The sequence below is a fragment of the Cetorhinus maximus genome, chromosome 30, assembly GCF_964194155.1.
Source record: "Cetorhinus maximus chromosome 30, sCetMax3.hap1.1, whole genome shotgun sequence".
NCBI lineage: Eukaryota > Metazoa > Chordata > Chondrichthyes > Lamniformes > Cetorhinidae > Cetorhinus > Cetorhinus maximus.
In genome coordinates, this window is record NC_135908.1 from 11,340,293 (window position 1) to 11,353,828 (window position 13,536).

Genomic DNA, 13,536 nt, shown 5'->3' on the forward strand with positions numbered 1-13,536 from the left:
GATCAGCTGTGATATAACTGGATGACAGAACAGGCTTGGAGTCTGAATGGCCCCCTCCTGTTCTTATGAATGTTGTCATAACTAAAAACTAAAAAAATCATCTTCACTCAAAGAAGTACTAAAATTACTTTTTTTCATTTTTGCCTTGCATCCCCAGTCTGCAGAATTTACTCAATCCTGGGATGTTTATCATTTATTTATGCGGAGTGATTTTTTTTGTTTTGCATGTTTAATACAGTGTATCATAAGGTGGTTTCTAATGCTCCAGTGATAATCTGTTCAAAGTATATAGTAGATTTCTCTATAATTGGCATGATTATTATCTCCTAGGTGACCATGTAATTTTTTCTGAGATACCTTCAACACCTGGAATTCCTGTTGTATACCGCACACCTGAGGAAAGGGCAGAGCATTCTGATAGGCTAAATTTAGACAGGTGAGTATTTTGGAATATGAACAACATTTTTTCATAATGGGCAGGTGGTGTGTGTCGTTTGAAGGATCCCAAGAGAATGAATGTGTTTGCTTACAGACGTAGAAAAGACACAAAGTGTACAGTGTACACTTCAGCTTGTAGAAAAGCCTTCTGCCTGCATGCTCTTCCTGCCTTTAAACTGTATTTTCTATTGTTATGTTATTGTTACACTTCTATGTAACCGTTCTCCACCATAAATTCCTATATCTATATTTATAAAGGAAACAATGTTGCCATGGCACTGTGGCACAGGAAGTCATTCAAGTTGGGGGAGCAAAAAGGAATGCAGTGGTAGTAGGGGATTGTATAGTGAGACAGATTGACACTGTTCTCTGCAACAAAGAGCGAGAGTCCAGATGGCTGTGTTGCCTGCCCAGTGCCAGGGTTCAGAACATCTGCACAGGGTTGGAGAGGAACTTGCAGTGGGAGGGGGAGGATCCAGTTGTTGTGATCCATGTAGGTACCAGTGAGATAGGTAGAACTAGGGAAGAGGTTCTGCAGGGAGATCATGAAGACCTAGATACTAAATTGAAAAGCAGAACCTCAAAGGTTATAATCTCTGGATTTTTACCTGAGCTGTGTGCAAATTGGCATAGGATACATAAAATTAGAGAGAGATGAACACATTGCACGAAGACTGGTGTGGGAGAAGTGGGTTCTGATTTGTAGGGCACTGGCAGCAGTACTGGGGAAAATGTGGCTGTACCATTGGGATGGTCTACACCTGAACTGTGCTGGGACCAGTGTTCTTGCAAACCACGTAATTAGGGAAGTAGAGAGGGTTTTAAACTAAATAGTGGGAGCAAGGGATCAAATGTGGAAAGATGTGGCATATCAAAGAGTAGAGACGAAGTAAGAGGGTAGAATAGCAATATGGGAAATGAGGGTCAGAGAATGGCAGAAAGGGACAGAGAGAAAAAAACCTAAGAATGCACCAAGAGTCAAGATTAGATGTCACAAAGATAACAAAAGACAAAACTAAAGACTCTATCTGATTGCTCATAACCTAGTAAATGAATTGACAATGCACATTGAAGCAAATAAATATGATCTGATAGCCATTACAGAGACGTGGCTGCAGGTTAACAAGGATTGAGTCTTGAATATTGAGGGGTATATGATATTCAAGAAGGAAAGGATGGTCGGCAAAGCTGGAGGGTCAGCACTGTTAACCAAGGATGGCATTTGTGCAATGGTTAGAGATGACCTCATGTAGAAAACAGGAAATTATAGGCCAGTTAGCTTGACATCTGCCTCGGAGAAGGTGTTAGAGTCGATTACTAAAGAGTTTATATCTGGGCATTTAGAAAAACACAAGGTAATCGGGAAGAGTCAGTATAGTTTTGTGAAAGGGAAATCACGTTTAACCAATTTATAAGAGTTCTTTGAAGGAGTAACATGTGCTGTGGATTTCCAGAAGGCATTTGATAAGGTGTCATATCAAAGGTTATTGTGGAAAATAAAAGCTCATGGTGTAGGGGGTAACAAGTTAGCCTGGATAGAAGATTGGCTTGCTGGCAGAAAGCAGAGAGTATGCCTAAACGGGTCTTTTTCTGATTAGCAAGATGTGACGAGTGGAGTCCCACAGGGGTCTGTGCTGGGGCCTCAACCTTTTACAATTTACATCAATGACTTAGATGAGGGGAGTGAAGGCATGGTAGCTAAATTTGCAGATGACACAAAGATAGGTAGGAAAGTCTGTTGTGAAGAGGACATGAGGAGGTTGCAGATGGATATAGATAGGTTGAGTGAATGGGCAAAGATCTGGCAAATGGAGTTTAATGTGGGAAAATGTGAAGTTGTTCACTTTGGCAGGAAAAACAAAAAAACAGTATTACTAAAATAGAGAACGGCTAAATAAATCTGAGGTGCAGAGAGATCTAGATGTTCTAATACATGAGTCACAAACAAGTTAGTATGCAGGTACAGCAAGTAATTAAGAAAGCTAATGAATGCTATCCTTTATTACGAAAGGAATTGAACATAAAATTAAGGATGTTATGCTTCAGTTGTACAGGTGAGACTGCACCTCGAATACTGTGTGCAGTTTTGGTCTCCCTATTTGAGGAAGGACGTAAATGTGTTGGAGGCGGTTCAGAGGAGGTTTACTAGATTGATACCTGGAATGAGTGAGTTGCCTTGTGAGGAAAGGTTGGACAGACTGGGCTTGTTTTCACTGGAGTTTAGAAGAGTGAGGGGTGATTTGACTGAAGTGTACAAGATCCTGAATGGCCTTGACAAGGTGGACATGGAAAGGATGTTTCTTCTTGTGGGTGAGTCTAGAACTAGGAGGCACTGTTTTAAAATTAGGGGTCGCCCTATTAGGATAGAAATGAGAAGAAATGTTTTCTCTCAGAGGGTTGTGCGACTTTGGAACTCTTTGCCTCAGAAAGCGGTGGAGGCGGGGTCATTGAATATTGTTAAGGCAGAGGTTGATAGATTCTTGTTAGGCAAATGAATCAAATGTTTTCGGAGGTAGATAGATGGGAATGTGGAATTTGAAACACAAGCAGATCAGCCATGATCTTGATGAATGGCAGAGCATGCTCGAGGGGCCGAATGGTCTACTGTTGTTCCTATTTCTTATGTTCTTATGACTCTGCTTCCACTGCCTTTTGAGGAAGAGAGTTCCAAAGGCTCTCAACCCCCTGAGAGAAAAAAAATCCTTATCTCTGCCCTAAATGGGCGACCCCTTATTTTTAAACAGTGGCCCCTAGTAGTAGATTCTCCAAGAGTAAACCTTCTTGCCACATTGTCCCTGTTAAGATCCCTCAGGATCTATGTTTCAATCAAGTTGCCTCTTACTCTTCTAAACTACAGCGGATACAAACCTAGCCTGTCCAACCTTTCCTCATAAGACAGCCTGCCCAATCCAGGTATTAGCCCAGTAAACCTTCTCTGAACTGCTTCCAATGCATTTACATCCTTCCTTAAATAAGGAGGCCAATACTGTACACAGCACTCCAGATGTGGTCTCACCAATGCCCAGTATAACTGAAGCATAACCTCCCTACTTTTGCATTCAATTCCCCTCGCAATAAATGATAATGCTCTCTTAGTTTTCCTAATTACTTGATGTACCTGCATACTAGCCTTTTGAAATTCATACACTAGGACACCCAAATCCCTCTGCATCTCAGAGCTCTGCAATCTTGCACCATTCAGATAATACGCTTCTTTTTTATTTTTCCTATCAAAATGGACAATTTCACACTTTCCCACATTATACTTTATTTGTCCAGGTCTTTGCCCACTCATTTAACCTGCCTATCTCCCTTTATAGCCTCCTTGTATCCTCTTCACACCTTATTTTCCTACCTATTCTTTGTGTCATCAGGAAATTTAGCAACCATACCTTCAGCCCCTTCATCCAAGTCATGTATATAAATTGTAAAAAGTTGAGGCACCAGCATTCATCCCTGTGGCACACCACTCGTTACATCTTGCTGACCAGAAAAAGGCCCATGTATGTCTACCCTCTGTTTCCTGTTAGCTAGCCAATCTTCTATCTATGTCAATATGTTCATGCCAATATGTTACCCCTACATCATGAACTTTTATTTTCCGCAACAACCTTTGATGTGGGACCATATCAAATGCCTTCTGGAAATCTAAATACAGTATATCCACCAGTTCCCCTTTATCCACAGTATATGTTACTTTCACAAAGAACTCCAATAAATTGATTAAATATGATTTCCTTTTCACAAAACCATGTTGACTCTGCCTGATCACCTGAATTTTTCCAAGTGCCCTGCTTTAACATCTTTAATAATAGCTTCTAGTATTTGCTCTGTGACAGATGTTAAGCTAACTGGCCTGTAGTTTCCTGCTTTCTATCTCCCTTTTTGAATAAAGGAGTTACATTCGCTATTTTCCAATCTAATGGAACCTTCCAAATCTAGGGAATTTTGGAAAATTAAAACCAACGCATGAACTACCTCACTAGCCACTTGTTTTAAGACCTTAGGATGAAATCCATCAGAACAGGGGAATTGTCAGCCGGCAGCTCCAACAATTTTCTTAGTACCACTTCCCTGGTGATTGTAATTTTCCTGAGTTCCTCCCTCATTTCCAGATTTACAGCTATTTCTGGGATGTTACATGTATCCTCTACAATGAAGACCAATGCAAAATACCGGTTCAATTCATTTGCCATCTCCTTATTTTCCATGATTAATTTCCCAGACTCAGTTTCTATAGGACCAACGCTCACTTTGTTAACTCTTTTCTTATATAAATATGTCTTTATATTTCTAGCTAGCTTTCTCTCGTACTCTAATTTTTTCTTCCTTATCAATCTTTTGGTCATTCTTTGCTGTTTTTTATATTCTGTCTAATCTTCTGAACTGTCACCCATTTTTGCGCAATTATATGCTTTTTCTTTAAGTTTGATACTATCTTTAATATTTTTAGTTAACTACAATGGATGGTAGGTCTTCCCCTTGGAATTTTTCCTTCTCATTGGAATGTATCTAATCTGTGTATTCTGAAATATCCCCTTAAATGTCTGTCACTGCACCTCTATTCACCTATCCCTTAACCTGATTTTCCAGTTCACTTTAGCTTGCTTTGCATTCATGCCCTCATAATTGCCCTTATTTAAGTTTATTTAGTCTTGGACCCACTGTTCTCTACCTCAAACTGAATGTAAACTTCAATCATATGATGATTGTTGCTACCTAGGGGAGCCTCCACTATGAGGGCATGAATTAATCCTATATCGTTGCACACTACCTAACTTGCTGTCTGGTTGGTACTCCACTCCCACAAGTGACTTCTTGCCTTTACCATTTCTCACCTCTACCCAAACCACTTCTATATCCTGGTTTCCTGAACTTAGGTCATCCCTCTCTGGTGTGCTAATAACATCATTAATTAACAGAGCCACCCCTCCACCTTTTCTTAGCTTCCTGTCCTTCCTAAATGTCATGTACCCTTCAATATTCAGGTCCCAGTCTATGTCATCCTGTAGCCATGTCTCTGTAATGGCTATCAGATGGTGCTCATTTATTCCTATTTGCGCTATTAGTTCATCTGTTTTGTTTCAAATGCTATGTGCATTCAGATACAGAGCCTTTAGTTTTGTCCTTTTATTATTTTTGTAGCATCTGGCCTTATCTGCTGATTTACTCTTAGATTTGTACTCGCTGTACTCTCTGTTTCTTCCTGTAATGGCTTGTTTATCATATCTCACATTAATACTTTTTTCTCTCTTGCTTTTTCGCTACTCTTTGATTTACCTCATCTTACCAGATTTGATCTGTTGCCCCCAACATTTAGTTTAAATCCCACTCTACATTCCTAGTTATGTGGCTCGCTAGAACACTGGTCCCAGCATGGTTCAGGTGCAGACTGTCCCAACAGTACTGTCCTAACAGTACAGCCCCCACTTACCCTAGTACAGATGCCAGTGCCCCATGAACTGGAACCCACTTCTCCATGCCCATTTTTGAACCATGTATTCATCTCTCTAATTTTATTTACCCTATCCAATTTACACATGGCTCAGATAATAATCCAGAGATTATTATCTTTGAAGTTCTGCCTTTTAATTTGGTGCCTAGCTCCTCATACACTCTCTGTAGACCCTCTTTCCTAGTTCTACCTATGTTGTTGGTACCTAAATGGACCATAACACTGGATCCTCCACCTCCCACTGCAAGCTCCCCTCCAGCCCTGAGCAGATGTCCCGAAAGCTGGCACCGGGAATGCAACACAGCTGTCTGGACTCTCACTCTTTGCTGCAGAGAACAGTGTCAATCCTCCTTACAATACTGTCCTCCACTATCACTACATTCCTTTTAACTCCCCCAGCTTAATGGCTTCCTGTACTACGGCGCTATGGTCAGTTTGCTCATCCATCCTGCAGCCCACACTCTCATCCAAACAAGCTGGGAGAACCTCAAACCTATTGGACAATTGCAAAGGCTGACCAAATCAGAAGACCCTATCCTAAGGGGTGTGACTGCCTCCTGATACAAAGCATCCACATAACTCCCCCCTCCCTGATGTGGCGCAGTGTCTGCAGCTCAGTATCCAGCTTAATGATTATAGGGGGAGGTGATGGCGTAGTGGTATTGTCACTGGATGAGTTCTGAGGACTTGGGTTTGAATCCCCCCTATGGCAGGTGGTGGAATTTGAATTCAGTCAATAAAAATCTGGAATTATAAGTCTAATGGTGACCATGAAACCATTGTTAATTTTTGTAAAAACCCATCTGGTTCACTAAAAATACTAGCTGCCCATTTTAATCCCAGCTCCTAGCACCTGGTCTGTAGCCTTGCGGTTTGCAGCACCTTAGGTGCAGATCCAGGTGCCTTTTTGAGGGTTTCTGCCTCCACTACCAAACCAAGCAGTGAATTCCAAATGCCCGCCACCCTCTGAGTGAAGAAGTTTTTCCTCATGTACCCTCTAATCCTTCTACCAACCACCTTAAATCTGTGCCCTCTGGTATTGACCTCACTGCTAGGGGAAACAGGGCATCCCTGTCTACTCTACCTAGGCCCCTCATAAGCTTAGCTGGAAAACTCAGCAGGTCTGACAGCATCTGCGGAGAGGAACACAGTTAACGTTTCGAGTCTGAATGACACTTCATCAGTACTGAACAGTTCTGATGAAGTGTCATTCAGACTCGAAACGTTAACTGTGTTCCTCTCTGCAGATGTTGTCAGACCTGCTGAGTTTTTCCAGCTATTTTTGTTTTTGTTTCAGATTCCCAGCATCCGCAGTATTTTGCTTATACCCCTCATAATCTTGTACTCTTCAATCAGTTCACCCCTCAGCCTCAGTTCCAAAGAAAACAACCCCAGCCTATCCAGTCTTTCCTCATAGCTGCAATTTTCAAGACCTGGCAACATTCTTATAAATCTCCTCTGTACTCTCTTCAGGGCAATTATGTCCTTCCTGTAAATGCTACATTTACTGCACACAAAGTTCCAGCTGTGGCCTAACCAGAGTTTATACAGTTCCATTATTGCATCCTTGCTTTTATATTCTACACCTCACCCAATAAAGGAAAGCATTCCATATGCTTTCTTTACCACCTTTACCACCTGTCCTGCCACCTTCAGGGACTTGTGGACATGCACACCAAAGTCTCTCACTTCCTTTATCCCTCCCAATATCCTTCCATTTATTGTGTATTTCCTAGCTTTGTTTGCCTTCCCCAAATGCATTGCCTCACACTTCTCTGGATTGAATTCTATTTGCCACTTTTCCGCCCACTCAGCCAAACATTGATATAATTCTGGAGATAACAGCTATCCTTTTCACTATCAACTACATGGCCAATTTTTGTGTCATCTGCAAATTTTCCAATCATGCCACCCACATTTAAGTCCAAATCATTAATATATACAACAAACAGCAAGGAACCCAACACTGGGCCCTGTAGAATGCCACCAGAAACCGCTTTCCATTCACAAAAACATCCATCAGCCATTAACCTTTGTTTCCTATCACTGAGCCAATTTTGAATCCAACTCACCTTATTCCCCTGTATCCCATGGGCTTTTACTTTTCTGACCAGTCTGCCATGTGGGACTTTGTCAAATACCTTACTAAAATCCATGTAGACAACATCCACTGCACTACCCTCATCAGTCCTCCTTGTTACTTCATCAGTAAAGTGATGGATGAAAGGGGTTATCAACAGAGCTATCAAGTGGCATTTGCTTAGTGATAACCTGCTCACTGATGCTCAGTTTGGATTCTGCCAGGATCACATAGCTCCTGACCTCGCTACAGCCTTGGTTCAAACATGAACAAACGAGCTGAACTCCAGAGGTGAGGTGGCAGTGACTGCCCTTGACATCAAGACAGCATTTGACTGATATGGCATTAAGGAGCCCGAGCAAAACTGGAGTTAATGGGAATCAGGGGGAAAACTCTCCACTGGCTGGAGTCATGCCAGCACAAAGGAAGATGGTTGTGGTAGTTGGAGGTCAATCTTCTCAGTTCCAGGACATCACTGCAGGAGTCCCTCAGGGTAGTGTCCTAGGCTCAGCGATCTTTAGCTGCTTCATCAATGACCTTCCTTCCATCATAAGGTCAGAAGTGGGGATGTTTGCTGATGATTGCACAATGCTCAGCACCATTTGCGACTCCATAGATACTGAAGCAGTCCAAATGTAGCAAGACCTGGACAATATCCAGGCTTGGACTGACAAGTGCCTTGTAACATTCATGCTACATAAGTGCCAGGCAATGACCATGTCCAACAAGAGAGAATCTAACCATCGCCCCTTGACATTCAGTGACATTACCATCGTTGAATTCCCCCACTATTAACATCCTGGGGGTTACCATTGATCAGAAACTGAACTGGACTAGCCATATAAATACTGTGGCTACAAGAGCAGGTCAGAGGCTAGGAATCCTGCGGCGAGTAACTCACTTTCTGACTCCCCAAAGCCTGTCCACTCTCTACAAGGCACAATTCAGGAATGTGGTGGAATTCTCTTCACTTTCCTGGATGTGTGTAGCTGCATCAACACTCAAGAAGTTTGACACCATCCAGGACAAAGCAGCCCACTTGATTGGCATCCCATCCACAAACATTCACTGCCTCCATCACCGATGCACAGTAGCAGCAGTGTGATCCATCTACAAGATGCACTGCAGGAACTCACTGTGGCTGCTTAGCACCTTCCAAACCCACGACCACTACCATCTAGAAGGAGAAGGGCAGCAGACAGATGGGAACACCACCACTTGGAAGCTCCCCTGCAAGCCACTCACCATCCTTACCTGGAAATATATCGCCGTTCTTTCACTGTTGCTGGGTCAAAATCGTGAACTCCCTCCCTAACAGCGCTGTGGGTATACCTACACTATTGACTGCAGCAGTTCAAGAAGGCAGCTAACCACCATCTTCTCAAGGGCAATTAGGGATTGGGGCAATAAATGCCTAGCCAGCAACACCCAAATCCCAAAAAAGACTGAGCCGATGATCCTCGAGCTGCAAACACCTGCTGCAGACATGTTTGCCCTGGATCACACTGGCATCCAGGAGTTCTCACATGCTGCAGCCTTGGCACATCACCTGCCCTGACATCCTTAATGTGCTTTAATGAATTACTTAATTATATTGTCCCCTTCCTTATTTTCCTTTTTTATATATTTTATTAACTTTACCACCAGTCCGTTTATTGTTTTAAACCTTAGGACTGGAATAGACCGTAACCACTTACCAGATATGCACAAAGCAGCTAGCTCTTTTCCCTGTAGTAGAATAGGAACCAATTCGTACAGGGTGAAAAAGGTAGAAAAAATAAAAGGAAAGGACACGTCCTTCTCGTCCTCGCTGAACTCCCCTACTCACCAAGCTCCCAGGTCTGCATTCAGCTCCAAAGCTGCACTCAATTGCCTTTGCTCCAAGAGCATGTTCTTTTTTTTCCCTTGATAATTGTTTGTCAAGCTTAAACATCACTGATGCTAAACTGGTTGGCCTATAGTCACTGGCAATGCCCTTACGCCCTTTTTGATACCATGAATAGGGTGAGAATATGTGCAGAAGCGCGTAACTAGAGGCCATCATGATAAGATAATCACCAAGAAATTCAATGGGGAATTCAGCAGAAACTTTTTTACTCTAAGAGTGATGAGAATGTGGAACTCGCTACCACAGGGAGTGATTGAAGTGAATAGTATCAATGCATTTAAGGGAAAATTAGACAAGCATGTGAGCAATAAGGAAATGGAAGGTTAAGTTGATAGATTTAAACATAAAAACATAGAAAATAGAAGCAGGAGGTCATTCGGCTCTTTGAGCCTGCTCTGCCATTCAGTATGATCATGGCTGATCCTCTATCTCATCGCCATACTCCCTCTCTCCCCCCATACCCCTTGACGTTTTTAGAGTCTAGAAATCTATTTATTTCTTTCTTAAACAGTGACTTGGACACCACAGCCCCTGTGGTAGAGAATTCCATAGGTTCACGACCCTCTGAGTGAAGAAGTTTCTCCTCATCTCAGTCCTAAATGGCCTACCCCGTATCATGGGATTGTGACCCGTTGTGCTAGACACCCACCCCAACCCCAGCCAAAGGAAATATCACTCCTGCATCCAGCCTGACCAGCCTTGTCAGAACTTTATAGTTTCAATGAGATCTCCTCTCATTCTTCTAAACTCCAGTGAATACAGGCCTAATCGGCCCAACCTCTTCTCATACGACAATCCTGCCATCCCAAGAATCAGTCTGGTGAACCTTCGCTGGACTCCTCCTATGGCAAGTATATCCTTTCTTAGGTAAAGAGACCAAAACTGTATACAGTACTCCAGGTGTGATCTCACCACAGCCCTGTAGAGCTGCAATAAGAGATCCTTGCTCCTGTGCTCAAGTCCTCTGGCAATGAAGGTCAACATACCGTTAACTGCTTGCTGCACCTGCATGCTTGTTTTCAGTGATTGGTGTACAAGGACACCCAGGTCTCTTTGTACAAAAACATTTCCCAATCTATCAATAATACTCTGCATTCTGTTTTTCCTACCAAAGTGGATAACTTCACACTTATCCACCTTATACTGCAACTGCCATGTATTTTCCCACTCACTCAACTTGTCTAAATTGCCTTGAAGTCTCTTAGCATCCTCCTCACCACTCACATTCCCACCTAGTTTTGTGACATCAGCAAACTTGGAAATATTACATTTGGTTCCCTCATCCAAATTGATATATATTGTGAATAGCTGGTGCCCAAGCACTGATCCCTGTGGTATCCCACTAGCCACCACTTGCCATTCTGAAAAAGACCCATTTATTCCTCCTCTCTGTTTCCTATCTGCTAACCAATTCTCAATCCATTCCGATATATTACCCCCAATCCCATATACTTTAATTTTACGCACTAACCTCATATGTGGGACTTTATCAAAAGCTCTCTGAAATTCCAAATACACCACATCCACTGGTTCTACATTATCCATCCTGCTAGTTACATCCTCAGAAAACTCCAGTAGGCTTGTCAAACATGATTTCCCTTTCATAAATCCATGTTGACTTTGTCTAATCTCGTTGATGTTTCCTAAGCGTCTTATTATCACATCCTTTATAATAGAGTCCCTGCTGCTGATGTTAGGCTAACTGATCTGTAATTCCTTTAATTTGTCCAGCGCTGTTTTTTTAGTAATACTAATTTCCTTCAATTCCTCCTTCTCACTAGACCCTTGACTCCATAGTATCTCTGGGAAGTTATTTGTGTCTTCCTCCGTGAAGACAGAGCTAATGTAGTTGTTTAATTGCTCTGCCGTTTCCTTGTTCTCTATTATAAATTTTTCTGTTTTGGACTGTAAGGGCCCTGCATTTAGATGTGGAAAGATGGGAGGAGTCTCAAATGGAGTATGACGGCCAACATGGACTGGTTTGGCCTAATGGCCTGTTTCTGTGCCGTATAACCTTATATCCTATGTAATTCTTGAACAAAGATATCACATTTGTCACTCTCCAATCCTTTGGCACCTCCCCTGTATTGAGAAAAGATTGGAAGATTATGGCAAACCCTTCAGCCATCCGCCACTTCCCCACCGCCCCGACCACCCACCCCTGAGCTTCCTTTCGCAACTTTGGATGCAAGCCATCCAAACCAGATGACTTATACATTCTAAGCATAGCCAGCCTTTCCAATATATTCTGCCTATCAGCTGTCACTCCATCCAATACCTCTAACATCTCCATTGCCACCTAAATTTTGTCAGCATACTCTTCCTAAGTAAATACTGATACAAAGTACTCATTAAGCATTCTAGCCTTGCCCTGTGCCTCTAAAAATAAATCACCTTCTTGGCCGGCACTGAGTGCTGCTTGAGGCACAGAGTGTCAGGCTGGGAGTTTGATGAGTGAGGGATTTTAAGGGTTAATTATTCATTTCTAAAGTTTAGTTTTTGTTTACTTTTAGTAATTAACTAAAATTACTAATTAAAATTTCTGTTCAAGTTAAGAGGTGAGTTAAGTTTCTTCCAGGCTTAAACAGGGATATACAAATTCTCTGAACTGCAACTGGAGCTAGTCAGTTAGATAGCTAGCTTAAACTGGTTTCTGATTTTTAGCAGAGTTTGAGCCATCATTCTTTTTCAGAAAGTATAAATACAGGGCTATCTGAGTGCTGCATGGTCTGCACTGAGTGCTACTTGAGGCACAGATTCTTAGACTGGGAGTTTGGTGAGTGAGGGAGTTCAATGAAGAGGGGAACTATAAATTAATTAAGAAAAATAAATTTAATTAACACAGTAAAGATGGCAGGACATCTGATGTGTCACAGCTGCAACATGTGGGAGCTCCTGGATGCCACTGCAATCCATGGCATCCACATCTGTAGTAAGTGTCTGCAGCTTGAGGAGCTTTGGCTCAGAGTCATTGAGTTGGAGGCTGAGCTGCAGACGTTGCGACACATGGGGGAGGGGGAAATTTACCGGGACACTTTGTTCCAGAAGACAGTCACGCCCCTGAGATTAGCGTCATCTGCTTTGGTCAGTGGTCAAGGATAGGAGGGTGTGACTGCGAGACAGACAAGTAAGGGTATCAAAAAAGTGGGAGTGGAGGAGCCTCAATCCTTATAATTGAACAACGGGTTCAAGATTCTTGCAGCTTACATTGTCAAGAGCGAGGGTTGTAGTGTGGATGAGCAGGCACCATGATACAGGAAGCCATTCAAGTGGGGGGGAGTTATAAGGAGTATAGTGATAGTAGGGGACAGTATATACGGGGGATAGATACTGTTCTCTGCGGCTGAGAATGAGAATCCAGAAGGTGTCAGGGTTCGGGATATCCGCTCAGTGCTAGAGAGAAACTTGGAGTAGGAGGGGGAGGTTCCAGTTGTCATGATCCGTGTAGGCATCAATGACAGAGATAAGACTAGGAAAGAAGTTCTGCATAGGGAGTATGAGAAGCTAGGCATTAAATTAAAAAGCAGAGCCTCAAAGGTAATAATCTCTATATTATGATTCCTGCAGTGTGTATGAGATGGGTTTCTGGAGCAGTACGTTGAGTAGCCATCTGGGGATTGGGCAGTTTTGGATTTAGTGCTGTGTAATGAGAAATGGCTAATTAATAACCTTGCT

General features: G+C 42.5%; 1 protein-coding gene across 2 annotated transcripts in view; it reads left to right on the forward strand.

The window, feature by feature from the left end:
- The window catches only part of lrrc49 (leucine rich repeat containing 49), a 232,231-nt gene that overhangs the window by 10,312 nt on the left and 208,383 nt on the right, over positions 1-13,536 (forward strand). For both annotated transcript variants that reach the window (XM_078532455.1, XM_078532456.1), the window contains one exon: positions 331-436. In XM_078532455.1, coding sequence (XP_078388581.1) covers positions 331-436 — 106 coding nt within the window. The remainder of the gene's footprint in view (positions 1-330; positions 437-13,536) is intronic.